Source organism: Urocitellus parryii, chromosome 4 (genome assembly GCF_045843805.1).
Source record: "Urocitellus parryii isolate mUroPar1 chromosome 4, mUroPar1.hap1, whole genome shotgun sequence".
Lineage (NCBI taxonomy): Eukaryota > Metazoa > Chordata > Mammalia > Rodentia > Sciuridae > Urocitellus > Urocitellus parryii.
The window spans coordinates 11,735,655-11,760,602 of NC_135534.1; the positions used below are offsets into that span (position 1 = coordinate 11,735,655).

At 60.1% G+C, this 24,948-nt stretch overlaps 1 protein-coding gene across 7 annotated transcripts in view; it reads right to left on the reverse strand.

Moving 5' to 3' along the window:
- Positions 1–1,288: 1,288 nt before the first annotated feature.
- Dagla (diacylglycerol lipase alpha) overlaps positions 1,289–24,948 on the reverse strand; it is a 59,472-nt gene continuing 35,812 nt past the window's right edge. For 5 of the 7 annotated variants that reach the window (XM_026407509.2, XM_026407514.2, XM_026407513.2 and 2 more), the window contains exons 3-20: positions 24,696–24,907; positions 23,321–23,422; positions 22,781–22,919; positions 19,919–20,006; positions 17,739–17,873; positions 17,146–17,223; positions 15,176–15,300; positions 11,648–11,801; positions 11,020–11,103; positions 10,851–10,928; positions 10,408–10,488; positions 9,542–9,684; positions 9,164–9,232; positions 8,748–8,820; positions 7,309–7,505; positions 6,518–6,647; positions 5,818–6,005; positions 1,289–4,592 (exon numbers count right to left, since the gene is read on the reverse strand). In XM_026407509.2, coding sequence (XP_026263294.2) covers positions 3,635–4,592; positions 5,818–6,005; positions 6,518–6,647; positions 7,309–7,505; positions 8,748–8,820; positions 9,164–9,232; positions 9,542–9,684; positions 10,408–10,488; positions 10,851–10,928; positions 11,020–11,103; positions 11,648–11,801; positions 15,176–15,300; positions 17,146–17,223; positions 17,739–17,873; positions 19,919–20,006; positions 22,781–22,919; positions 23,321–23,422; positions 24,696–24,907 — 3,034 coding nt within the window. In that variant the 3' untranslated portion in view covers positions 1,289–3,634. Of the gene's footprint in view, positions 4,593–5,817; positions 6,006–6,517; positions 6,648–7,308; positions 7,506–8,747; positions 8,821–9,163; positions 9,233–9,541; positions 9,685–10,407; positions 10,489–10,850; positions 10,929–11,019; positions 11,104–11,647; positions 11,802–15,175; positions 15,301–17,145; positions 17,224–17,738; positions 17,874–19,918; positions 20,007–22,780; positions 22,920–23,320; positions 23,423–24,695; positions 24,908–24,948 lie in introns of those variants that run through there. The other 2 variants (XM_026407515.2, XM_026407516.2) reach the window with 2 other exon arrangements.

Consider the following 24,948-nt stretch of genomic DNA (forward strand, 5'->3'; position numbering starts at 1 on the left):
TTCCACTTAGGTCACTGAAAAAAGGATCAACGGTCCCCATGGGTCTTCCTGTCTGGGCTGGGGAGAGGGGAAGGGCTCTAGAGGGCTCAGCCACTATGATGAAGCTGGGGTCCAAGCATAACTGGGCCAGGGGCTGGGCAGGGTGGTGGCTGGGGCTAGTGAAGGAGCCCCAAGGAGGGACAGGGTAATTTGCAGACTCATGAGACCACAGAGAGGAGAGAAGCTCTGAAAACCATTAGGTGAGTGTGGGGGCCAAAGTCCCAGGCTGGGAGGACTGGATTCTGCTCGCAGGTTTGTTCCAACCTACAGTGTGACCTGGAGCAGACTGTGAGGACAGGCTCCAAGGCCAAGAGCACTCCTAGCAGCCTTTCCAGCCCCTCACCAAGTGGGGTCACTCTGGATTCCAGGAACCACATAAGTGGGGAAGAAGAAAGTGGGATTCAAACTCGTCTGGGCCACTGTGGACTGGTTGGAGGAACAGCGCCCCCTGCCGTGTGGAAGAGGAAGGCCCTGGGCCTGGGGCTAGCAGGAATTCCAGCTGCCTGTCCACCCTGGGCTCTCCAGCCCCTTCCCAGGTCTCACTGCCTCGAGCCAGGGAGGGTTAGGGCCCCTGGGGTACTCTGGCTTGGCCAGGTGTCCCTAGGGAAACCCTCAGCAAAATCTAGTGGCCCCTGCACTTCATGCTGTGCCACGGGGATCTCCCACTCCTGCTCTAGCTCTCAGCACTCAGGGACGAGGGCGGGCACCATGAGACAGCTCACCTCCTCTGAGCCCCAGGTCCTTCAGCAAGGAAGAAAGGGCTGACCAGGTATGTAAGACCTCCATGTTGTGATGGACACAAACCCCTGGTACGTCTCACACAGGCAGCAGAGGCTCCCTCCTGCAGCGGGGCTCGAGGGGCTTCTGCCCCCTTGCAGGAACACAGTGGGGTCCGGGGCCTAGCACTGGCGGATCTCGAGGCCCATGAGAAATGCAGGCTGTCAGCCCCTCCCTGACCTGCCAAACCCGCACCCGTGTTTTAGTAAGACCCAGGGGAACTGTGCCAGCTCTGGGCCAGCACTCAGCCACAGGCTGAGCTGCACCTAAACCACCCAAACTCCCAGTTATCTTTGGGGTCAGAACAGGTTAGGTTCCCAGGAACCTGACTGTCTCCCTTAGGCTTTGGGTTTGTAAGGGAACAGGTGCAGGGGTCTTTGTCCCCCAACTCTATTGCGCGCTGAGAAGCAAGTCCCCACCCAGTGGCAAGAGAGATCACGCCAGGCGCCCAGTGTGCTTCTACATCCAGTTTATACACAGCTCTATACAATATACAGAAACCTTTATATACAGATATATTTATAGAATAAGCTATATTAATTTGTCTCTCCTTTTTACAGCAATATTAGTGTGGATCTTTCATACATTAAGTACAAAAAAGGTCAGGGGAGAATGGCACGTAGAGTGCGCGAGGGTGTGGGGCCCGGCGGCTCACTGCCCATTGCATACAGAGGTCACCCAGGCCCCTGGGAGGACAGGCCAGCGGGTGGCTGGGGGAGCTTGTGCTGTGGGTCTGGGGGATGGTGTGGGGTCAGTCTGAGCCAAGCTGGGCTGAGGGGGGTGGCTCAGATCCCCCAGATGTGACGTGGGGTTGAGGGAGACGTGCAGCAGACCCATCTTCCAGGGGCGAGGCAGGGAAGGAGCAGGTGAGGGGTGGGCTGACCCTGGGTGTCCAGGGCTGAGTCCAAGTCTGCCCCATCCCCAAGCCTGTACAGGTGTGGCTGCAGCCTTGGGGGTGGGGGAGTCTGTCCCTGATGGCTCAGTCCTGGGCACGGCAGGGGGGACACACCCACCCTAGAGGTCCCCAGACCCACCCAGAAGAGGAGGAATTAAAAAGGCCAGACCCAAGTCTCTCCCTGCTACTGGCCCAGGTACTTGTTGGAACCTTTGTCTAATTTAAGAATTTGTCTAGTTTTTTAAACTCTCGGAGTCAGATTCTGTCCTGCTTCTGGGCTGGGCTGAGGCCGTGCCTCAGTGGGGACAAGGTGCCTGGAATCTGGTAAGGGCAGGGCTGCAGAGCAGGAGGGGAGGCCCAGCTCCCAGTCTCTGTCCCCATCTGTCAGGGTGGGCAAGGGCTCCTAGGGCAGCCATCCAGGCCAGCCCAGCTCGGGGGTGTTGAGGTTCAGGACCAGGTACCAGTGCTCATGAGACAGGGGACTTATGGGAGCTCCAGTGGCCCAAGGAGGCTGGGGTGGGACCAGGGTGGGGGCACCATGCCTCCGAGGAGACGAAGGCACAAGTGGGCCGTCAGTGCGCCTGCCCAGCCAGCCCGGGAGCTTGTCCAGCGACGCCGCCTCACACTGGCTGTTTCCTGGGCAGGGTGGGAGAGGCAGCAGGCAGGCAGGGCAGGCAGGGCGGGCAGCCTCCAGAGCCCTTCCTCAGGAACGGTGCACACTCATGCACATGCACACACTCGTCTGACACTAGCATGCACAATCTCCCCAACACCTGCTTCACAGGGAAGGCTGGGTTCTGCCTCCCCACTGCTTCCCGAACCCAATAGGAAGGAACCCCAATGAGGGCCTTCGGCTAAACTGGGAAAGCCTTGAGCCCCTGGCCCTCCTGGTCCCTCCCCTGGGTGGTGGGTGGAGGGTCTCCAGCCAGGTCCCACAATACCCCACTCTTGGCCCCACTTCCCACCAATAGGACACTGAGGGTGGAGGGCGGTGGGAAGAAAGGCCAGCTCCCAGGAAGGAGCCCAGGCCATCGAGGACGGGGTGAGTGGGGCAGAGGTTTGTTTGGTTTCAGATCCGGCGGCCCGGAGAGGCCTAGGTGTGGTGGGGTCCACATAAAGGAGTTAGGTAGGACCCTCAGAGCAAGGGACTGCCTTCGTTCCTCCCAGGACGCTGACTCTGCAGCCAGGGGTGGTCGCGGCAGTACCCACCACCCTTCGAGTGGCCAGGGTCCCGGGGGTAGAAGGTGGAAGCCAGGAAGTAGCAGGTAGGTGGAGCAGGCCGGGGGCCCAGGAGCCTCGGGCAGGTGGCCAACTGGAGGAGTTCTGGGCAGAGAAAGGGAGGTCCCAACCCCCTCCTCCAGTGCCCTCCGCTCTCGTGGGCCCTCTAGAGGGGCTACTGGACACATTACTGGGTGTGGGGCCTTGCAAGCCCAGCAGCTTCTGTAAACATTTACAACACTGTGGGCCACCTGATGGAGGTCACCCCAGGGGACTGGCCAGCAGGCACCAGATCTGGGGGCGGCCAGGGCACACACTGGCCTGGTGAGAACACGTGCTGAGGGGCTGCTCTCCACCCCCAGAGCCCGTTTACCCACGGCCAACCCTGGAACCGGGGGTGTCAGGATGCCCGTGGGGGCTGAGCTGTGAGGGCTGAGTGTGGCCTGCCCGCCCAGCAGGCTGCGCCTGGCTCCTCCTCCCTGTGCCCTGCCCTCCCCCATCATTCCCCATGGCAGGGCCAGACCCCAGCCGCCTTGGCTCTAGGGAGTCCTAAGCTGAGGTAGGGATGCAGACCCCCAGCTCAGCAGCAATGCCCATGCCTGAGGCTAACTGACCACTGGGGGCCGCTCCTCAAAGCCGCCTGGCCTGGGGGCAGCCACCAGGTGCCCACGGGGCCTCCTGCTCCTGGCAGCAGCTGCTGGGGCACTAACGTGCTGAGATGACCAGGTCATCCTGCTTGGCAGGGCTGGCCCCGCAGCCAGTGGGGGGAGAAGTCCGGATCTTGTCGGTGGCCAGGCACTCCTGGCTGCTGAGGCCTGTGGGAGTCAGGTCCATGAGCTCCCCGGAGGAGCTGAGCGGGAAGGAGGGAGAGAGCGAGATGCCTGAGGAGGGGTCGGCCGAACCAGCAAAGAGCCGTGGGGGTTTGGGCACCAGGTTGGGCTCGAACTGGGCGCGGAGCAGAATTTCTTGCTGGCTGGGGGACTTGGGGCCCTCGGCATAGTCGCTGGTGGGGCTCTCGGGCACCACCATGCAGTAGAGGTCCTGCAAGGAGCTGCTCTTGCTGTCCAGGTTGAAGAGGCTGTCGATGAACTCTGCGAACTCCAGCACCTGGGGGCTGGGCGAGTCCCCCAGGCGCCCGTTGTGCAGCGCCAGCTCCCCGCGGGGCGGCCCCCCGCCGCCCTCTCCTCCGGCCTCTTCCTCCTCCTCGTTGGCCGCACTGGGGGGCCGCTCAGGAGTCACCCCGCCACTGCCCAGGGCTGCCTCCAGGGGCTGTGTGTCCTGTGAGTGCTTGGACAGGCTATCAGCTGCCAGCAGCTCTGTGCGTGAGCTCAGGGAGGGGTTCTCCTCGGGGATGGCCGGGTCGATGTAGAAGAGGTGGCCCTCGTCCCGCTCCAGCACCGCGTGGAGGCTGGGGGAGCCTCGGATGCTGCGGAAGCCCGAGGAGCGGCGCGAGTCGAAGCTGTACAGGGATTCTGTGTCCGAGAGACTCTCCATGGTGGCCAGTGGCGCCCGCCGGGCCTGCAGCTCCGCGGCCAGTCGCTCCTGGGTGGACAGCAGCAGCAGCTCCACGGGGTCCTGGCGGGCTGCTGATGCGGCAGCCACGGGGGACAGCAGCCGCCCCTCCGAAAAGCCCTCCAGACTCATCTCAGACTGGGACTTGCTCCTGCAGAGGAGGCAGGGCGGGGAGAGGGGGCTCAGGAGAGGGAGGAGACAGCCTGGCTGGCAGCGGGGGCAGTTCACTCAGCTGCCCTTGAATGGTGGGGGCAGGGAAGCCTTGTTTTTTAAAAATGAACTTGCAAGAACCCAAGATGGAGACAGGGCTGATGTGGGCTTGGACCCAGCGGGCCCAGGGAACGAAGAACCCGCCTGGAGCATTAGAGCTCGGAGTGCCGCCCGCGGACCCTGCACCATGGCAGTCACTATATTTATGGGAGACACAGTCCTTGAGAGATTGACTGCCCCAGGTCACTCATGAGGTGACAGTGGAATGGGAATACAGGGAGGGACAGGGCGAGAAGGAAGCGGAGAAAGGGGCCTGCCCCCACCTAGGACTGCAGTCACTTCCTCCTCACACTGTGGTGGGTGCCAGCCTCTGCTGGACAGGGAGCCCTGGCACCCCATGCTCTGCACGTGAGCCTGCAGGAGTGGGTGGCTGAGCCGTCATCGCGGCTGAGAGCAGACACGGGCTCCCTCCTCTGGTCATGCTGCTTCCATAGGAAACGCATAAAAAGCTGGGACAGGTGTCCAGGGCTTCCTACAAGGCACTGATCACCCGTCTCAGCAGACTCTCCTGGCCAGATCTGTGACTAAGGGCATAGGGCCAGGGTTCCAGAAAGGCAGGGCCACCCCCCCTTGGAAGCATCACTGCCTAGGAAGTGTGCACGCTGTGTCTATGTGCGTCTGCGCCTGTGTCTGGCTTAGGTACACGTGTGCACTCACACCAGTCTGCCTGTCCAGGTATGGCCCCATGTACATTCTCTGCCTGTCTGTGTGTGTCCTACACATGAGCACGTGTCTGTATGGGGTTCGTGCACATGTGTACCTGTGACTCATGTACACACGTGACCGTGCCTGCACAAGCTCAATGCAACATGGCTTATGCACGTACAGATAAGTGCGTGTCTAGATGCTTGGGTGTCAATGAACGTGTGGCCCGGCACCTGTGGGCTTGTGTGCAGAGACCCTCCCTGTCCCACACAGGAGTCTCTGAGACACAACTCAGTGCTGGCAGGCTGAGGGGCAGGCGGAGCAGAGCGGAAGGGGGCTAGTCTGACCCTCCCATGCACATGTGAGAGTTTTGTGAACATATGTTGGTCCAGGACACACCATGGACTCACACTCCAAAACCACACACGGTCTCTGCACGCATCCCTGGGTACGTGACTCACCTGACGCTGCTGTTGCGGTGGTCTGCAGCTGGCAGCTCCAGGGCCAGGCCAGTAGGCAGGGGTGGCCCTGTAGGCAGCGGCTGCTGCTGGAAGATGAGCTCAGGAGTCAGGTCCACCTCTGTGGGGCTCACCATGACCTTAGCAGCAGAGAGCAGAGCTGTCTTTCCCTTGTTGTAGTTCTCCAGCACCTGGGGACAGCACAGGGAGGCTGGCGGTGGAGGGGCAGCCTGCCCAGCCTGCTTCTCAGACAAAAGCCTCTTAGGTCACTGGGAGCCCATGCTCCTTCTTGCAAGGGCCCTGCTCCTCAAGGAAGGTGTCACTACAGGTGACACCTCGCCAGAGACCCACAGGTTGGAGAGCCTCTTCTCTGTGCTCAGCCCTTCAGTGGCTGGTGTGGCTGGTGGTGGCTGAAGCTGTCCCTGCTTGGCTGTGCATCTGCGAAGTGCCAGGCAGCCCTCAGGGTCTCTCAGCCTGCTCAGGGACAGGTCCTACTGTGGGGTGATGTGGGACTGGCAAGAGCCAAGGGTGTGAGCTGGCCTTTCTGGTCCCCCTAGGGCCACCTAGGGGCCCTGGCTGGCTGCCTAACCTCTCTAAGCCCCCTTACCCCTTGGTAGAAGGGGTACAGTGACCCTGCCTGTAAGGCCCCTGTGTGCTCTGATGAGGTGACTGCATCCTGCTCTCTGTGGGGCCCACAGCTCACCTTGTTGAGCCCCTCCATGACCACATAGGGCAGGTGCTCATGCAGCATGGCCGGCGAGATGATCACCTCGTTGAAGGCCTTATTGTCACCCCAGATAGCGAAGTATGTGGGCTCTTCTTGTTCACAGCAGCTGAGGGGGACAGGGGGACATGGGGCCAGTGAGGGGTTGAGGAGGCTCTGTGCTGTGCCCCTGCTTGGCAAGGCTGGGATGGATTTGGGGGCCTCCTGCCCAGCTGGTCAGCAGGACTGTCCCTAGACCTGGCTCCTGGCTCCTGTTTCACTCTCAGCCTGGGAGAGGCTGACCTAGGGCCCAGCTGCAATGTCTACAGCCTCCTGCCCATTTTTGGTCTGAGCCACACCTGCTCCAGCCTGGGCAGGGCCCAGGTCATCCGCTTACTTGGGTATAAGAGCCCAGGCCCAGGCCTCTGGGGGAAGCAGCGTGAGGCCTGTCTGCTGGCCCACTCATGTCGTGCTCTCACCCTGCCGCCGTACTTGCCCACACTGTCTGCTAACTAATCCCTTGTGAGGCCAGGTAGCACTGAGCTGTAAGCTGGCCAGGGTGGACACTGGGGACAAAGGCCGGGACTGAGAGAGGGAGCCTGGAGTCCTGCCCTGGGCTGGCCTTTTGTTCCATTTCCAGGGCTCGAAGCCGGGAAACCGCCTTTGTGGGGTCAGGGTTCATCACCTTCTAGTCTCTGCCCCTGCCCATGCAGTAGCTAAGCAGAGGCCAGCGAGACCCTGCAGCAGCAGACCCAGACCCAGACCCAGACCCAGACCCCAGCGGCACCTACCAGCACTGCTCCGCAGGGTGGTTGTGCACCACATGGATGATGCGGCCAGGCGGGTACAGCGGGGTGCTGGCCGAAAGGGCGATGGTCAGGTCACTGGGGTGGGTCCAGAGCCGTGTGCTGGCCAGAGTGGTCACCTCCACCTCCTCGGGCAGCTCTGACTTGGGGATGCACTTGGTGGCCCCCACAATGATTCGCCACTGTGTGGGGCAGGGGAGACAGGAACAGAGCTGAGTAGCGCTGGTTGAGTGGACAGGGCCAAGGGCACTCGGAAGGAGGGCTCAACAGGTGAGAGCAGGGAGGGGATGGTGACGGGCAGGGGAAGGGCAGTGGCCGGAGCATTAAAGGTCGGTGCCCACCTGAAGAGGCAGTGGCTGAGGTGTACGGTGGCCAGTTGGCCAATAAGATGCCAAGGACAGATGACATGGAATTGTTGAATTTCAGGGCTGGCAAGGGGCTGCAAGATCAGCCAAGCCCTCATCTAGTGGATGGGGAGACAGGCCAGTGAGGGCAAGGATGGCTCTAGGTCATTCCACAAGTCAAGAGGCAGAACAGGCCTCAGCTGGGGCCAGCTGTACCCACCAGGCCTGGCCAACTCTGGGTTAGGTCCCAGCCACCTGCCTCTGGCCTGATGACGCCCAGGCCTGGGTCTGGCAGGAGCAGGTCCTCCTCCCCAGAACCAGGTGCTCCAGGCAGACACAGGCCCATAAAGCTCTGTTGCCCTGCCCATGGGACCTGGTCCACGGCCCTGCCTGTCCACTTGGTCACAGGCACCAAACCTGGAAATTGGGCAGGTGGGCTGAAATGGCAAATGGGCAAGGGCCTACCTCAGGGAACTAAGGGAGGGGGACCTCACGAGTATCAAAGAGCCCAAGTGTGCCTCCACCTGCGGGGGGCCTGCCCCAGGGTGCCTGGCCACAGAGCACACCCCACCCCACCTTCCTGATGCACTGAAGGCCACTTTGCACAGGAAGAGCCCACCAACATCCTCCGACACCTGAGCATATTAGAAGGGCTGGCCCTCTAGCCCCAGCAGAAGATCAGAACACGCTGAGCCCAGATCCTCCCCAGGGGGCTCCCAGCTTTCCTTGGGCCTGGCCAGCTTCCATGGGCTTTGGAGCAGAACTTTCCTTAATCTGCTCAAAGCACTGAGCCTCAGGGATCACCTCTCCTGATTTCAGGCAGCCCTCGCTTCTAGTTCTGAGATGGTGACCACTGGTTATGTGAGCAAAGGCTGGTCCCTCCCAGGCTGAGTCTGTTTTCCCATCTAGGTGACACGGATGGGCTGAGCTCAAGATGCTGAGGGTCTGATAGCCTGAAGTTCCCATGACACTGGCCAGCAGTAGCTGGGACCTCTTGTGCTTTGTCCCAAGGGACCAGCAGGGGACAAGGGCAGGGACGGACAGGGCTGCCCAGGGCCAGGGTGCCGGGTGGGCACTCACCTTCGGCTTGGTGCTACGCTGCAGGACATCCAGGAGCTGTCTGCGGAAGCCTTCCAGCTGGGAGAGGCCAATCCTGTGGGAGGAGGCAGAATGGCATCAGCCGGGCCTGGTCAGGGGCTAGAGAGGGGCAGGGGAGGGGGCAGGGGAGTAGTCCATGCCTAGCCTCCAGGAACAAGACCAGTCTACCAAGGTCAGGGGTGGCGGGGAGTCTGCAGCTCAGCAGAGCAGAGCAGAGCAGAGAGAGGCCATGCAGGGTGGGGCTAGCACCCGTTCCTTGTCTTCTCACCACCAGGCGAGAAAGGGCAAGGAGGGAGCACGGGATCCCTAGGGAGCTGGGAGGCTGAGTGAGAGACCTGGGGTCTAGGGACTGAGATGAGGCCAGGTGGCAAGGTCACAGCGGGAGGAAAGGAACTTGCCTGGGGACGAGGTCTTTGCCCAGAACCACAGCAGTGACAAACTCCTTGGAGTACTCCATAGCATCCTCACTGCAAGGGAAGCCCAGGTAGGTGCTCAGGCCACGGGGAGGATGTGGTGTCCCTGAGGTGGCGCTCGGCCAGGAGCACACCCCTACTCCTGCACTCCGGGCTCCTAGGGAACTTGCAAGGCTGGGTCAGCCCTCCCGGCCCTGTCTTTCCTGCCTACAAGGCTTTGCCAGGGTAGGACTGGGATCACGTGGCCTTTCACACTGCCCTCACCCGACCGACACTCTCCACTTACTGGCCAGTCCCCAGCTCCCAGCCCGCAGCCCCAGAGCCCAGCCTGCCACAGCCAACTCTGAGACCCCAGCAGCTCACCTCAGCAGGCCCCCCGGGGGCGAGTAGGCAAAGCACTTGAGGGTCGGGTACTGTGGGCGCAGGAGGAAGGAGAGGATGGCCGCCGTGCCTGCACCCAGGGAGTGGCCCACCACAATCAGGCCGTAGTGCTTGGTTCCACGGCCCTGGGGATCAAGATAAGCCTGAGAGCCTGGCCCTGTGCCAGCTCACTGACCTGGCTGATACCAAGGAGGCAGAGGGGTCCCCCCAGAGGCCTGGAATCATATCTGTGCCAGGTGGACGCTGGGGCAGAGGGAGAACCAAGTGAGGTTCCCACAGAGTGACTGCTTAGGGGGTCTGTCCTCACGAGGGCACTCAGTGGGGAAGCCCTCCCTGATCTGACCTTAACACTAGGATGGTTTAGCACTATTACAGCCACCTGGGCACCTGTCTCCATTCCTCCACCCCAACGCCTAGCCTGGGGTCTCTGCGGCCAGGGAAGGGGCAGCAGGCAGCACCAGGGGCCGGCCCAGCCAGGAGGGTGGTGGGCTGGGCTCCAATCACAGTCGAGCAGAGCAGCGCACCTTCCACCTGCTCGGTGGTTATTTTCTTTGCTGTTCTGTTCTTTATTTTGAGCTTCTCCATAAAATGTCCCTTGGACACACGGCTGTGCAGCTGCGAGGCGCAGCAGCCCCAGCGTTGGCCCAGAGCAGGCACTCAGTGACTACGGGGACAAGAGGGCACCTCGGGGGAGCTGGTACCACAGGGGGCCCAAGGGACTGCGCAGGAGCGGCCGGGAGGCAGTAGAGGAGGGGAAGGCCACATTCACCCACGCTCTCCTGGCTCTGCTGTCCTGGAGGAGGACAAGCTGGCTGGAACAGGGCCCAGGGGCACGGAAAGCCACTCACCAGGTCTCGCCCAAAGGCCTGGGACAGGACCATCTCTTGTTCTAGCTTCTTCTTGATGTACTCAGCTGACAGCACCATGCCCTGGACGAGAGGAACACAGCAGGATGCTGAGAGGAGGCCTCCAGGGACCAGCAAAAGCAGTGAGCCACAATACACTGGCCCTGTGCTGCCTATGGCCCACTTAGGTCCTAGTGTCAACCAGACTGTGGGGGCTGGTGGACACTTGGATGAGGAAACAGAGGCCCAGAGCAGGGGTGTCTGGGGCAGGCTCTAGGCTGGGTGCCAGACAGGGCTTCCCGTGTGGGGCCACGACCTTCCAGACTAACCCCACCTCCCCGAGCAGTCTCTCCCATGGCCCAGTGAGCAGGAAGGACCCAACAGCAGGCACCTGTGGGCTGGGGGTAGAGAAGGAGAGGGCCCTTGGGGACACTCGAGGCCAGTACCTTGTGGCCCAGCCAGGTGCCGCGGTGGCCCTCCACAGGGAGGCGCTCAGCATCACCTGTCAGGTCGGTCAGGGCGTCCTAGGGGAGAGAGGAGCAGGTGAGGGGTGTTTGAGGAGGCGAGGAGCAGACAGGCAGGCACCCCAGGGTGGGGGGAGCCACGGTGGCATACCTTAGGGGACAGGGTTCCCCGGATACTGATTACAACCTTCTTCTTGTCGTGGTCCACTGCCACATAGAAGGGGGTTTCATAGACCTAGAAAGCAGCAGCTTGTGAGACTGAGGGGCCCCAGGATGGGATCAGATTTGGGAAAGGGACCTCAGGACCTAAGCCCATATTCCTGGCTCCAATCAGGCTCCGCTGGCCACTGAGCCCTAATCCCTCCCAGGGCCAGGACTCCTGGCAGTGGCTCTGTGCTCTGTCCCGAGCACAGGGGCCTCACTGCCTTCCTGGCCCCTCTCTGACTTGTGCTGCCCAACTGTCCATCGCACTGCTGAGCCCAGATCCACCTCTGCTCCTCCCTGTGCTCCCGCTCCCCCTTCCCTTACAGTGGGGCCAGCACTGGGTGTTGGGAGGGTGTCCACTCTCCTAGCCCCAGAGCTGGTGTGGGCCCAGGGTCTGGAGGAAGAGGGGGCTGCCTCCTCACTGCCCCCTAGGATGGCCTGGAGGCTGCAGGGCCAGTGCTGGCTAAGCCGAGGGTTCCCGCTGACCTGGAAGGGTGGCTTCTGTGTCCCAGTCCCTGAACCGCCTGCCCCGACCCCAGGCCCCAACTTGGCCTGTCCGCTGCCCAGCCCCTCACCGCGTCATGGCAGGAGGTGTAGACGATGTCCACCGCAGTCATGTTCTCATCCAGGAAGTGGCGCCGGATGGCGATGGCATTGCAGCCACAGCAGTTGTCTTCCTCAATGGTGACTCCAGGGGCAAACCGGGGCCGCGCAGGGCACAGACAACACCTGGTCAGGGGTAGGGGGCGGGCAGTTCAGGGCCAGGGAACCGCTGATGGTGCCGCTTTCTCCTCTCAGCCCCTCAAACCTACTCCAGTGGGCATCCCGCTCCACCCACTTTCAACACCCTGGTGACCTCACGTGGCCAAGGCCACTGGCCAGTTCCCAGTGCTCACTCCTTGTTCTCTTGGCAGCACCTGACCCCGTGGGTCCTCCCAGCTTGGCTGGAGGCCCCCCGCCCCAGGAGTGTTCTGTAGGCTGGGCCCCTGGCCCTTGTCCTCTGGCACCGAGGCCCCTTTCCTGCAGCTGCCCTGGCTGCTCTGCGTGCTCACCAGTCCAGAGCTGTACATGTCAGGAAGTGCCCAGGAACCTCCAGACCCACTCTGCCTCCAGGTGCTCCCATCCAACCACCCATGCAGCATCTCCCCTCAGAGGCCTGACGAGGCCAGTCCCAGCTGCCCGCCTGCACCCCGTGGCAGCTGCCCTGTACTCTGCCACACACTCCACTCAAGCACGCAAGTCTGGCTCTGCCTGCGGACTCCAAACCAGACCCTGCCTCCTTCCCTCCCCAGGCTCTCTTCCTGGGGACAGCACAGTGGCCTGCTGACTGGTCCCCCTCCCACACTTTCTCATGTTCTCCACTCAGTGGCAGAATGACCTGCTGAAGATAAGCCAAGCCTGTGACTTTTCCACTTATACCCCACGTGTAGCAACACGCTCCTGCCTACAAAGAACCTGGGTCCTTCCTGCCCGCCGGCCGGGGTCTCTGGCTGTGCCTCCCTCTCCTCTCCTCACTCATGCCCCCCTCCCCAGGCCTGTTCAACATTCTGCCTCAGGGAGGTCTTCCCTGGCCACCCCAGCATTTCACATCCCAATGAGACACTCAGCTGTGCTCCTCCAAAGCACCTCCACACACACGCTCCACATTTCCTTGCCTGCGTACTGTCTCAGCAGTGAGTGCCACTGGGCAGGGTCTGCTCTGTGGGGGTCACAGACATGTCCCCAACACCAACACCTGCCTGGCACAGACGGGGCTCCCCACAGAAGTGGGTGAATGAGTGCTGCATGGAGCACCCATTTGGGGATCACTGCTCCTTGGGCCACCAGAGGGAGCCAGCACCCAACAGATTGGCCTGGAGCCCATGGTGCACATGACAAGGTCTGCCAACTATCTTGAGATGACAGCTGAGATTTTATTAAGAACCCGAGATGTCCCTGATGCTGAGAGGCTTGTCTACTCCCAAAGCTGTACCTGTGGGGTTGCCACTTCCCAAAGGGGACAGGCCTCACTGAGAAACTCAGGGTTGAGGCAAGACCTGGGAGCTACAGGGTCGGTGTGGACACCACTCTGAGACACACTGCATCAGTCACTGGCCAGGAGGGAGCCCCCACTACCAGGTCACCACCCCCAGGCCAGGCCCGAGCTCCTACTCTCGGACAGCTGTCCTCTCCCCCTGGGCTGAGCATGAGGCTGCAACAGTGTGACCTGGAGATCTGGTCTGAATCCTTCGTGTCACTTCTGGATTCTGTGGGCCTGGAGGAGCCTCAGTTTCCTCCCATGGCTGCGCCCTAAGGCTGGTGTGAGGCCAGAGGTCCAAGACTCAGAAAGGGCCTGGTACACCACCGGTCATTAGTACATGTGGACTCCCCCACTCCAGTGAGGGCTGCTTCTAAACAAGGGTCTCTGAAGGCCAGAGGAAGCGACCAAGGGGCAGGGGCAGCAGGCTGGATGTGAGCAGCCCTGCAGTGTCTCTGAGGGTAGCACTGCCACCTTGGGTCTCTGAAGCCTGGGCACCAGCCTCTGTGTCTGTGGGAGAAAGACCTGCCACATATCCAGGGCAGGGTTGGAGCCCCAGCTGGCCAGAGGGGCTGAGCACGGGCAGGCCTGGCTCTCATGTCCTGTTGTGGGGGAACTGCTGCCAAGGGAGAGGCCCAGGCCCAAGGGTGGTGGGCAGTCCCTCTTCCTCCAGCCACCTGGAGCCAGGCCTGGGACGGGCAGGCTGGGAGGCCGAGAAGAGCGCCGCGCCCCCTGGCCTGTCCGAGGGCCTTGGCTGCACACCTGGGCCTGGCATTGCCTCGCCTTCAGCCCACAGCCCTTACTGGGCCCACCCAGGGCCCGAGGACTCCGCATGCTCTCCGTGGGGCATAAAGAATGCACACGCAAATGCACACGACCCTGCTGCAGGCAGAGCGCCAGGGTCCTGCCTGCCAGGGACCCTGGATTCCACAGCAGCCTACGGGCAGGCGCCGCCTGTTTATAAATGAGAAAACCGACTCCAGGAGGTGTCCCCACACTGCCACGAGTGACGAAGCAGGGCCCGCCAGAAGCCAGGCCTCTAGACTGCTGGCCCTGTGCTCCGCCCTGGCTGGGACTCCCACGAGGACAGGGCAGAGGGAAGAAATGTGCAGTGGGCAAAGAGGGAAAAGGCACGTGGTGCCCTGGTTACCTCTGATCAGCTGCCAGGGGCCTGCCAAGAACCAAGTCCCAAGAGCCACCCAGCTTTCTGAAGAAAGAGCGGGCACTGCAGGTGGGTGTGGCTGTGGAGGGCCCCAGGACAGGGGTGCTGAGGACAAGCTCCTGCCTCACAAGCCAGCCTTTCTGGAACAGGAGCCCAGGGAGCTGTCCTCCTTCTACCTGGCATGGGCTGACAGCACAGCCACCAAGGACGGGCGGCTTCTTCCTGGAGCCCTTCTCTGGCCCACTTAGGGCACAGAATACCCCCAGGACTGGGTTAATGGTAGAGGCAAGTCACAGGCTAGATCTGGGGCTGAGGCCCTCTCAGCTCCCTGGGAAGAGGGCTGGAGCCTGTCACTAGAGGGCCTTCCTGGGTTCCAGAGACCTCTGTGGATAGGGCCTCCCTCCCAAGAAAGTCTTTTCGGAAAGGCAGAGCACAGGAGGGAAGCCAAGAGCAGGGGAGACGTGGGCAGGCGGGAATGGTTGAGGGGGCAGAGGAAGAGCTGGAAGGGGAAGGGATCCAGCAGTGTAGACGCTGTATGGAATCTCATTTAGTCCTCTAAAAACATTCCATGACGTATGGATCAACATCCCCATTTTACAGATGCAGAAACTGGCCCAGAGAGGTAGACCAATGTGCTCAAGGCTGCTAGTGACAGTCTGGACAGCCGAGAGCTGTGATTCCCAAGCCCGTAGCTTTGCTGCTGGGGACTGACACAGAGGGGAAGGCTGAGGCCCGGCCAAGCCCAGGAAGATAATCCGCTGGGGGGGGGATGGGGGGAGGTGGAGGCAGGGCAAGGTCTGCTGCCCCCGGGTTAGTTCAGTGGGAGAGCCCACAGGCACTGGTTCATCTTCTTAGCCCCGCCCTGCACACTGATGGGGAGGGAAGGCACTAGGTGGCTGGGGACGGGCGGGGCAGGATACTCACGAGCAGGACCGCGCTAGCTGGCAGAGGCCACAGGCGGGCTTTCGCATCAGGTACATGGGCCAGCCGTAGGCAGCCAGGGCGAAGAGCATGTAGTAGCAGACCTCTTTGTAACGCAGCATCTCGTGCTGGAAGACAGGGTGCAGGGGGGGCTCTGCAGCCTCAGTCCAACAGTCCCAGAGATGGGAGCCTGGCCATCGCTCCCCAACAGGGAGGGGTGCACGGGCGGGGATGGTGTGGGACCCAGGCCTTGGAGGAGGGACCAAGCCTCTAGATGAAAATTATATTTCCCTAATTATCTCCATGTAACCAGGACACGAATCTCTTGGGACCTGTCCTGTCGCTCCAATCTCAGAATTAACGATTTGGGGACAGAAAATCACTCAGAGCACTGGATCGATTTCCTCGCTTGTTTTCCCAAGAAGGAAGAGAGTGAGGGGCCAGGGGCAGCGTGGCAATCACCACCTCAGCAGTCAAGCCCAGCCAAGGGACTTTGTTGCTAGGGAATTTAACCCTGAAAGGCCCTGGGATCTCCAACACCCTCCAGAGTGTCTGGCTATAGGCAGCAGGGTGGGCCACACTGGGCAAGGAGTCAACACATCCTCTGGCCCGCAGGTACCTGGTATGACTGACTCATGGAGTCCCAGGCTCGGGCTGGAGGAGGGCCGTCTGGGGGAGATTAGGATCACTCTAAAGAAAGGCGCCAGTTTAAAACCCCACAGGTCGGAGGCCTGTTGGCTGCTGCGGACGCCATGGTTGTTATCAGCACCGGGATAGAGGGAGGTGGGGAGAAAGGTGTCCCAGCAAAGCCTCCAGCAAGAGGACTGCAGCATTTAGAGGGAATTAGTCCTCTTGTAAAAGGTAAGGAGGGTGATTAGTCATCTTGTGAAGTGGAACAGGTAGTGCCTTAATCAGGGCCCAGAGGGGGAGTGCCCGCATCCTCTGTCTGCTCTCCAGGAATGAGCCAGGGAGCTGGAGAGGCAGTTACTCAACTCCAGAGAACCCTGCCAGCGGGCGGGGTGTTACCAACCTGTGCCACAGGCAGTGGGGACCCAGCCCCTCTGCCTGCCCTGCCCCTCTGCCCAGGGCTGGAAAGTCTGTCTCCCTGGAAAGCAGAATCAGCTGATTCAAGAGGATGTAAATGCTACTTTGGGGGGCAGAGACAGAAAGGGCTGGGGCCTGGGCTTTTTTTGGGGAGTACCAGGGATCGAACTCAGTGCCTTGTGAATGCTAGGCAAGCACTCTACTACCACAGAGCTACCCCCAGCCCAACCTGAGGCTCTCATAAATGATGAGATAGCCAAGGGCTGAGGCCTCTTGGTCACCCATGGCATTGTGCTGGGACTAGACTCAGGACTGCTCCTCTTCCCTTAGCTCGGGAAGGAAAGTGTGCCCAGGGCCATTTTACAGTTGCAGGGACAGGCTCAGAGGGATGAGGGACTTGCGCAAGGTCAGAGTGACCAGCAGTTGAGCAGAGGTGTGCCCAACTCGGCAGGGCTGTGGCTAGGTGTTAGCCGAGGCTGCACAGTGAGCTGGGTCAGGGCTCTGCTGCCACAGGGTGGCACCACCTTCTCCTGTGACACGCTGGATTTCCACTTAGGCACTTAGAAAAGGCTCTGTTACTAAAAGGCTTGGAAACCACAGTGCTACGCCCTGGTGCCTTTATGACAGCAGTGGCAGCAATGATATCCCAGCTCACCCTCGGGAGGTGGTTTGCCATCTCAAGAGGCCAGGGCCAAACGTCTTGGAGCCGGCTAAGGGATTCGGGGTTTTGCTTGTAGAGCAGCATGACATGGGGCTGGTGGGGTGGGACGGTGATCTGGGAGGAGGCTCCCTGGAGGGCTGAGCAGGAGCTGGTGGGCAGTAGTGTGGCCCACGCAGGAGGGCGGCGGGAGGTGTTTGCTCAGGTGATTCCGGCACAGGGAGGAACTGGTGGGGGAGGTGAGACGTACAGGGAGTGACTTCTGACTCACCGAGTTCTTGAGGTCGAGGTACTTGGTGTTTCTGGTCACTGGCATCCCAGACAGGAAGGCCAAGATGTCATTGTTTGCCTGTGAAACAGGCATGTGAAGATGGGCAGTGGCACATCCCCAAGCTCAGTCCCCAGGGCTCTGCCTGTTCCCAAAGGCCTGAGAGGCCCGAAGGAGCAGGTGGCTTCCAGCTCTTCCGAGACCCAGCCAGTGCTCCCAAACCAGAAGTGTCCCCATATTTTTAGTTGCTCCCTTTCTGCCCAAAGTATCAGACCCTGGGGATCTTCCTGACCTGTCCCGGGGGAAGGATTTTGTACAGATGTGAGACCTGACTGTACGCTGGCAGGGACAGGGAATGGGACATGGGGATAAAGCAGGAGGCTGAAGCCCCAGCTGCTGTCACAACTGGGCCGTGGATCGGAAGTCTGGAAGAAGCACATGGCCCAGAAATGGAGGGCCCTGAGCCGCAGCGGTGTGGCGGCTGCTGAAGTTCTGAGCTGGGGAAGGGAAGGCAGCGACCTCCAGGGCCTGTGAGGTGGGCAAGCCACGCAGCCAGAGCAGGGGCAGGGAGGGGGGCTGGCTGCAGAGGGGCTCACCTCGTCCAGCACCGCGTTGCGCTTGGCCCGTTGCCGCTGCCGGAGCAGCACCAGGCCAGCGATGATGTCGGATGGCACGATGTCGAGGTCCCGGAAAAACTCAGCAAAGAGGTAGGCGATTTCTGAGTAGGCATCCTACGAGGTCCGGGAAGGCAGGAGGAGTGGCATGGAGACAGGGGGACGAGAGACCAGGAGTGAGGTTCAGGGCAGTTCTACCCCTGCACCTCTGCAGCACCAGCCAAGCCTGGCCCCAGGTGGCCCTGTGCGGCTGGGACCCTCAGGGCCCTGACAGGACTGGCAGTAGCTATCTGGGACCACACTGACCCTTCCTGCACCTCTTGGGTCGCTCCTCCCATGGGAGGTCCCAAGGCTTGTACCGCCTGCCACACACGGGGGCCACCTGGCCAGTTCCTCCTCTCTTTCCCTAGACGTTAGGAGCCACGGCCTGGACGGTGCTGGCTTCTTTCTCTCTAGACTTTCTCTCAAGCAGAAAAGCCAAATGAAGTTCCTGGCTGCTTCTGACCACTAGCTATGACTCTGGAAGACAAAGGATTCTGTCAACCTCCGAGCCTTGGGCTTCCTCTCCTGCTGCCCAGGGGTCACAGGCCCAGTGGCTCCCCACAATGTGCCCAAGAAGGAGTATGATCATGGGCCAGTGCCCCCAGGCTTCCTCCATGCCCCTGGCCCAAGGACAGCCTGTGTCTGAGCCTCAGGGCAGGAAGCAGGGAGAGCTGCGAGTCCTGTGGGTTGGTGGGCTTGGGTCTCCCTTGCATCTTGCTTTGCTGGAGCGGGCCCATCTTCCCTATCTTGTCAGGAGAAGCCAAGGTGGGAACCCACTCATGACACCAGGTTCTGCCTCCCCCTGGAGTGTCTCGCATTCATAAGAAAGAGCCAAGCGGGGCTGGGGATGTGGCTCAAGCGGTAGTGCGCTCGCCTGGCATGCGAGCGGCCCAGGTTTGATCCTCAGCACCACATACAAAGATGTTGTGTCTGCCGAAAAACTAAAAATAAATAATATTTAAAAAAAAAATAAAGAAAGAGCCAAGCGCTGCAATCTGAAACACCCCAAGGGCCGAACGGCACCAGAGGCTGCTGAGCTCCAGCTGACCAGCCAGGAGAGCCTGAGTCGCCAATCAGGGAGGACGGGAGTTCACATAAACAGCCTTGACTTTCAAACGCTGGTGTCCAATTCAGGTTTTTAAGGAACACCACACAAGCTGATCAAGAAGTGCCTGGACCATCCGTGTCCGGCAGAGCCCATGCTCAGGGCTCCTGGTGAGGTGTGGCCTTTCCACCAGGCTCTGACCACAGAGGGGGGCCGGGCACTCCACATGGTGGCAGGCCCAGCCTTTACCTGCCAGGGGACTGCTCCCTGCCTTCACATGGCCTGCCTGCAGCCCAGACCCTGACCATGACCCCTCGGACCTCCCCGAGAGACCACAGGGTGCTCCCCGCCCACCCGGGAACTCAGGGGCTTTCTTCACTGGATTACTCACTCTACGGGTCACCAGTGCTGCTGGTGAGGACGAGCCACGCGAGGCTTCCCGGTGGCTTCCGAGGAGGGCACTTTGCTGTCTGCCTCGGGAGGAGTGGTCTCCTGACCTCACTGGCTCTGCTACTAACTAGCTGTGGGATGCTGGGCAAGTCACTCCACCTCTCTGGGCCTCAGCTGTCTGATCTGCAAAACGAGGGGTGGTGCTGGATGACCTCTATGGTCCCTCCTGGTGCTGCAGGGCTCTGCCTCCCTCCCCGCCCCAGGGCCGCCCACAGCTGAGCCTGCCCTCTTCCTGCAGTGCTTGGCGCTCTGAGGCCAGCCCCTCTGCTCACTCCTCAAAGCGCTGGTCGGTGAGGGCTGACTGTGCGCCACCCAGCACCATGCTAAGCGTTACATGGCATCGCTGTGCCCTCCAAATCCATGCTGTGGAGGATGTGCTACTTTCCTCCGACTTCAGGTTGTCTGAATTGTGAGCATTTCGTCTCCTAAACTCTGTTCCAAGGCTGCTCTACAGGCTGGGGGGAGTTGGTGGGTGAAGAATAACGGATCGCCATAGAAGCAGGCTGTCACCTGCACCAGAAACCCAGTGCCTCCAACCAGCCCCGCCCACTCGGCTTTGCCAAAGCAGAGAAAGGTGCCTGAATCACAGGATGTGAGTCTGGGGGAAGTGACTCCCGATACTTACTGACTGCGAGTCCTTCGTCCGAGTGCAGCAGAGGAACACTTTGAGCCGACGTGACCAGCTGGTGGCCTGACCTTCCTCCAAGCGGTGCCTGCAGAAGGGAAGAGTTGGTATGTGTGAGGTCAAAGAGCTGGGCCAGAAGAGCTGGGAGCCAGACATTATAGAAACAGAATGGCCTGTTCCCAGGGCCCCACCAAAGGGCTCCCCAGAAGGAGGTCCCGGGGGGAGAACAGGCCCAGGCCTGGCCAAGGCTGGGTGGCCAGTGACCTGGCTGTTGGCCAGGCAGGGCACTCCCTGGGGGACTCCTACTGGCCTAGATGGTGAGCTGATGGTCAGTAGGGCCATCTAGGCTTTTGGAAGACTGGCCTGCAGGCATGCCCTGGGAGCTCAGAGCTGGGAACTAAAGTAGGGGCTACTCTGCAGCAAAGGTGTCCAAAGGCAAAGCAAGAGCCCAGGGAGACGCTGCGCCCCTCTGCCCTCTTGTTCCAAGGGCTGGAAGAGACCTACTTTTCCTGATAAAGGATTCCAAAAACTTGCTCTTCTCTGAGGCCCAGGTCTGCTCCCCACTCCCCAACCCCAGCTCCACAAGGCCACGAGGCACAAGCAAACAGGGTCTTCCAGGAGGTTAGGAAAGGGTGCAAGCCAACTGCCATTCTGGGACCTGCTGCCTCAAGGACCTGGGAAGCCTTGCATCCTGAACCAATGCCCACGCTCCAGGGGCTTGATGACATGACATTTTTAATGGTTTCTAAGCTAATGGGGTTTTTCAAAAATTCAAAGAAAATTTCCTGCTGGGCCTCTCACCAGAAGGAAGTAGCCCCAACACTTTGCTGCAATGCCCTTTATAAACACCAGGGGGCAGGTCACTTTAGGAATGTGAGACTGTGACAGATCCGGTCCAGCGTGTCAGGAAGGCTACAGACCAGGCTAGGGACTTACACACCAAGTCTGGACAGAAAGTTCATAGACCCCAGCAGCCTCTGCCCTGCAGCTCATTAATGTGAAAGGGGGCAGACAGTCCTGCAAAAATCCAAAGTCAAGCCTCCTGGGAATAACCCCCTCTCCCAACCCTGACCAGGTTTCACTGGAAAGAGAAACGACCAAGGACTTCAATATTCCCAAATTCCAAAAACTGAAATCACCTCCTAGCACTGTGAGGCATCAGGAGTATGTGGGTCCCCACACTGGGGAGTTGCTGGCTTGAAAATGTCCTTGCTAGAAAAACGGTTTGTGAGTTTCAGAGCAGGGGCAGGCCAGCCGAGGCCAGTCAGCCATCCCAGAGCCCCACAGGAGCAACGGAGAAACCACCAGAGGCCAGGCCCTGTGAGCTCCAGGGCACCTCATTCACCTTGGCAAGGCCCGGAAACCACAGAAAGCTTTCTAATTAAAACGACTGTAGCCACCAACCTTCACTACAAAGGCACTCGCTCCCCTGGGCCCCCAAGGCAACCACCCGGAGTCAGAAAGGGAAGTCTCCACTAGGCCCAGGAGCCCAGAAACCGTGTTAGGTTGGGGCACGCTCTGGGCAAGGGAAGAGGGAGGGTGGTGGTAGCTAGCCGCCCTCTGGGGAAAATGGACTCTCGGGCCTTGGCTCCAAGGCCTGACATTTTGGGCTGGGAGGCGGCCAGACCCGGCATGGGTGTGGCTCTGGCCGCAGTGATGAGCTGAGGCGCTGACGTGGAAGGGGAACTCTGTAGAAGGTTAGGGTTAGGGTGAGGGTTAGGGGAGGGGTTCTGCTGGGCGTGCAGCCTGGGCAGCCCCCCCCCATGAGGGTCCTGAGCTGCTCTGGGCTGAAGGGCTGCTTCCGTGTCCTACCAACACAACCTGGAACTAGCAACTTAGAGCCCTCACCTGTAGAACGGGTCTCAAAACTTCCCTGGGGTTGCCAGAGGGTTAACTGGACCAAGTGTGTAAAGAGGTCAGCACAGGGCCTCACAGTGGAAGCTTGATGTGTGGGGGGGTACTGTGACCCTCCATGGAAACCCCCTCTCTATTTTTCTGTCAATAAACAGGAATCATATGATCCTGCCTGGGTACCCTCCCTCATTTTCTCTGGCAGGGTATAGCTTCCCCTTTTCTTTAAATAGGCATGTTAAACACCCCCACCAGGAAGCCTTCCTTGATTAACTTCCTCCAACCCCTGAGACCTAGAGGCAGCTTGCCTGGTGGTTTGTGCTAGGCTCTGGCCTCACCATTTGCCAGCTTTCTAACCTCAGCTTTACCACCTCTCTCTGCCTCAGTTTCTCCCTCCTATGATGAGGCAATGTTAATGGCTACACCTGGAGCTGACGCTTCCTCTCTGCAATGCTAGGTTTGATTTATGAGTCTCCTGCTGTTCCTGCCAGTGTTCTCAGTGCTGCTGCTGACCCTGGCAGCAACAGCTACCATCTGCTGACCACTTACCAGTGTGAGCATCAAGTTAACCACTCTGCACACATCCACCACAAGGCTAGAGCTGTCGTTCCCATTTCATTTATTTTTCAGTGCTGGGGACCGGACCTAGGGACACTAAACCTCTGAGGCACATCCCCAGCCTTTTTAATTTTTTATTTTGAGACACCATGTCACTAAGTTGCTTAGGGCCTTTCCAAATTGCTGAGGCTAGCCTTGAACTTGTGATCCTCCTGTCTCAGCTTCATGAGCTGCTGGGATTACATGTGTGCACCACTGCACCTAACCTGTTGTTCCCAGGGGAACAAGGTGACAGGCAGGGAGAAGCTAAGTCCTTCCCTAATGCCCCTGGCTCACACAAGGCTGTCATGCAGTTTGGGAGGCCTGTGGTAGCCCCTTGGAGAACAGAAACCTCACCTCTGCCCTTGGTCAGTAAAGCCCTCTAGGGTACTACCCACCCACAGGCCAACTGACCGCAGGTTGTAGGTCCGCAGGTTGCGCTGCCTCCTCTTGGTGGCTCTCAGTTTGACGAAAGTGCGGCCCGTGGGATCAAAGACGCAGAGGACGGTGATACAGACGCTGAGGATGACCACCCAGTTGCAGACGACCATCCCTGCGGGGCAGCAGTGGGAAGAAAGGTGGACATGCTGGGGACACCTCCCCAGATCTCGGCTCTGAAGCAAGAGGCACCAGACCCTCCCTACTCCCAGCTGCTACCAGGACCCAAGGACAGGACTGAGAAGCCCCTACTCCCCGCCTGCCCGAGGCGAGTCCTGGGCCCAGCCTTGGCAGAGCAGGCAGCCCTGTGGGCTCCCAGGGAGGTGCTGAGGAGCCTCGACTACTTTCACCGGGCCAGACCAGGGTCCTCTAGGGGATGACCAAACGCAGGGTGAAGGAAGCCACCTCCCTGGTCAACATGCTAGTGCTCAATCTCCTTCCGCTCTAAGCCGGTGCTGTCCCCTCCACCCCCAGGGCTGGCTGAGGCTTCCGTGGGCCATTCCAGGCCTGACATACCGAGGGTGACGTTCTTGGCAGTGAGGTCATTGCAGGAGGTGTAGTACTGAGTGAGCCAGACGATGCCCACGATGGCATAGATGAACTCGATCACCAGGATGGCTGCAAGGAGAGCAGGCCCTGGCTGAGAGAGGGCCCGCGTGCCCTCCATGGAAGGCTCAGGAATCTTGGCCCCTCCTCTTGGGGAGCCTCTGGCCAGCTCAGTAGCAGGACTGGTAGGTGGGAGCTGCATCAGACTCCCAGCAGAGGCTGTCCCACCACCAGCAGGTCCCTGTCTGGTCCCCTGTAATTTGTCCTCAGGCCCCTGGTGACTGGAAAGGGGGGTGATGAAGAGGCGCTTCCCTGTTCTTTCAGGATTTCAGAATGATATGCATGAGCTATGGAAATCAGAACCTATCTTAGGTGAGTTACCTAATCTCTCTGAGCCTCCGTTTCATTGTTTGTAAAATGGGAGTGACAATGTCATAGAACCACATGAGGATTAGATGACTGCTCGTTTTTCAGGGAAACTGCTATTTCCCAGCAAGAGGCCTCTGGGACTTGAGTGGGGAGGAGAAAGGAGCCCAGCATCAGGCTTCAGAGCCCACACCCGAGCTGGCCCTCGTGCTCAGCTGTTGGCACACAGATGCCAGGGCCCTCACGGGGCAGGAGGTGGGGAGGGGATCTGAGGGCCTTGCAGAGGGCAGAGTGTGGCCACTAAGAACCCAGAGCCAGAGGGCCTGGATTCAAATCTGACACTTCTGTGACTAGCTGTGTGACCTTGAGGAAGCTCGTGACTTTCCTGAGTCCAGTGTCCTTGTCTATAAAACAAGGTCAACAACAAATAAAAAGCTCCTCTCCAGGCACCAACAGGGGAAAAGGCTGGGCACACGCCAGCAGGAGAGAAGCGGGAGGGCCCAGGAGAAGGGGTGGAACCTGGGCACAGAAGAGGAGGCAGGCTGGTCCCGGGGGCTTTCGAGGGAGGGCTGCATCTGTTTGAGAAGGATCACCAGGCAGATGCGCTTTGCAGAGATGCTCATGGTCTAAAAGGGGGTCAGCACAATCTGTCCGTAAAGGGCCAGAGAGCAAACATTTAGGCTTTAGGCTCCCACAATCTCCGAGGCACTCCTCAGCTCTGCCAGAGCAGACCAATCATGAAAGAATGAGTGTGTTCTAATAAAACTTTATTTATAAGACAGCTCTGAGGCCTCAGCCTGTCCACCCCCACCTAAGACGGAGTCCCAGAAAGTCTCGGTTCACTGCTGTATTTGGTGCTGGTTTACGGCGTGGCTCACAGACGTGCCCAACAAACATTGGCTGAATGAACGAATGAGCACAGGAGGATGCTGGGAGGGTGGTCTGGGGCAGCCCCCAACCCGAGGTGGGCGGCCCTTACCCAGGCGCACGTAGAGCACGTACTGCATGGAGTCGCGGGGCTCTGTGTAGAGGATGCCCCCACGCATGCTCAGCCAGATGATGGCCATCTCGGCGATCATGCAGCTCAGCAGGATACCCAGGTAGCCGCGGCCGTGGTCCACCAGGTTCAGGGAGCAGGCCTCATGTGGGTTGTACACCAGGCCGAAGAGCACCACAGACAGGATCACAAACCTGCAGGTGAGCCAGCAGTGAGGCCGGTGGCCCTTGTGTTT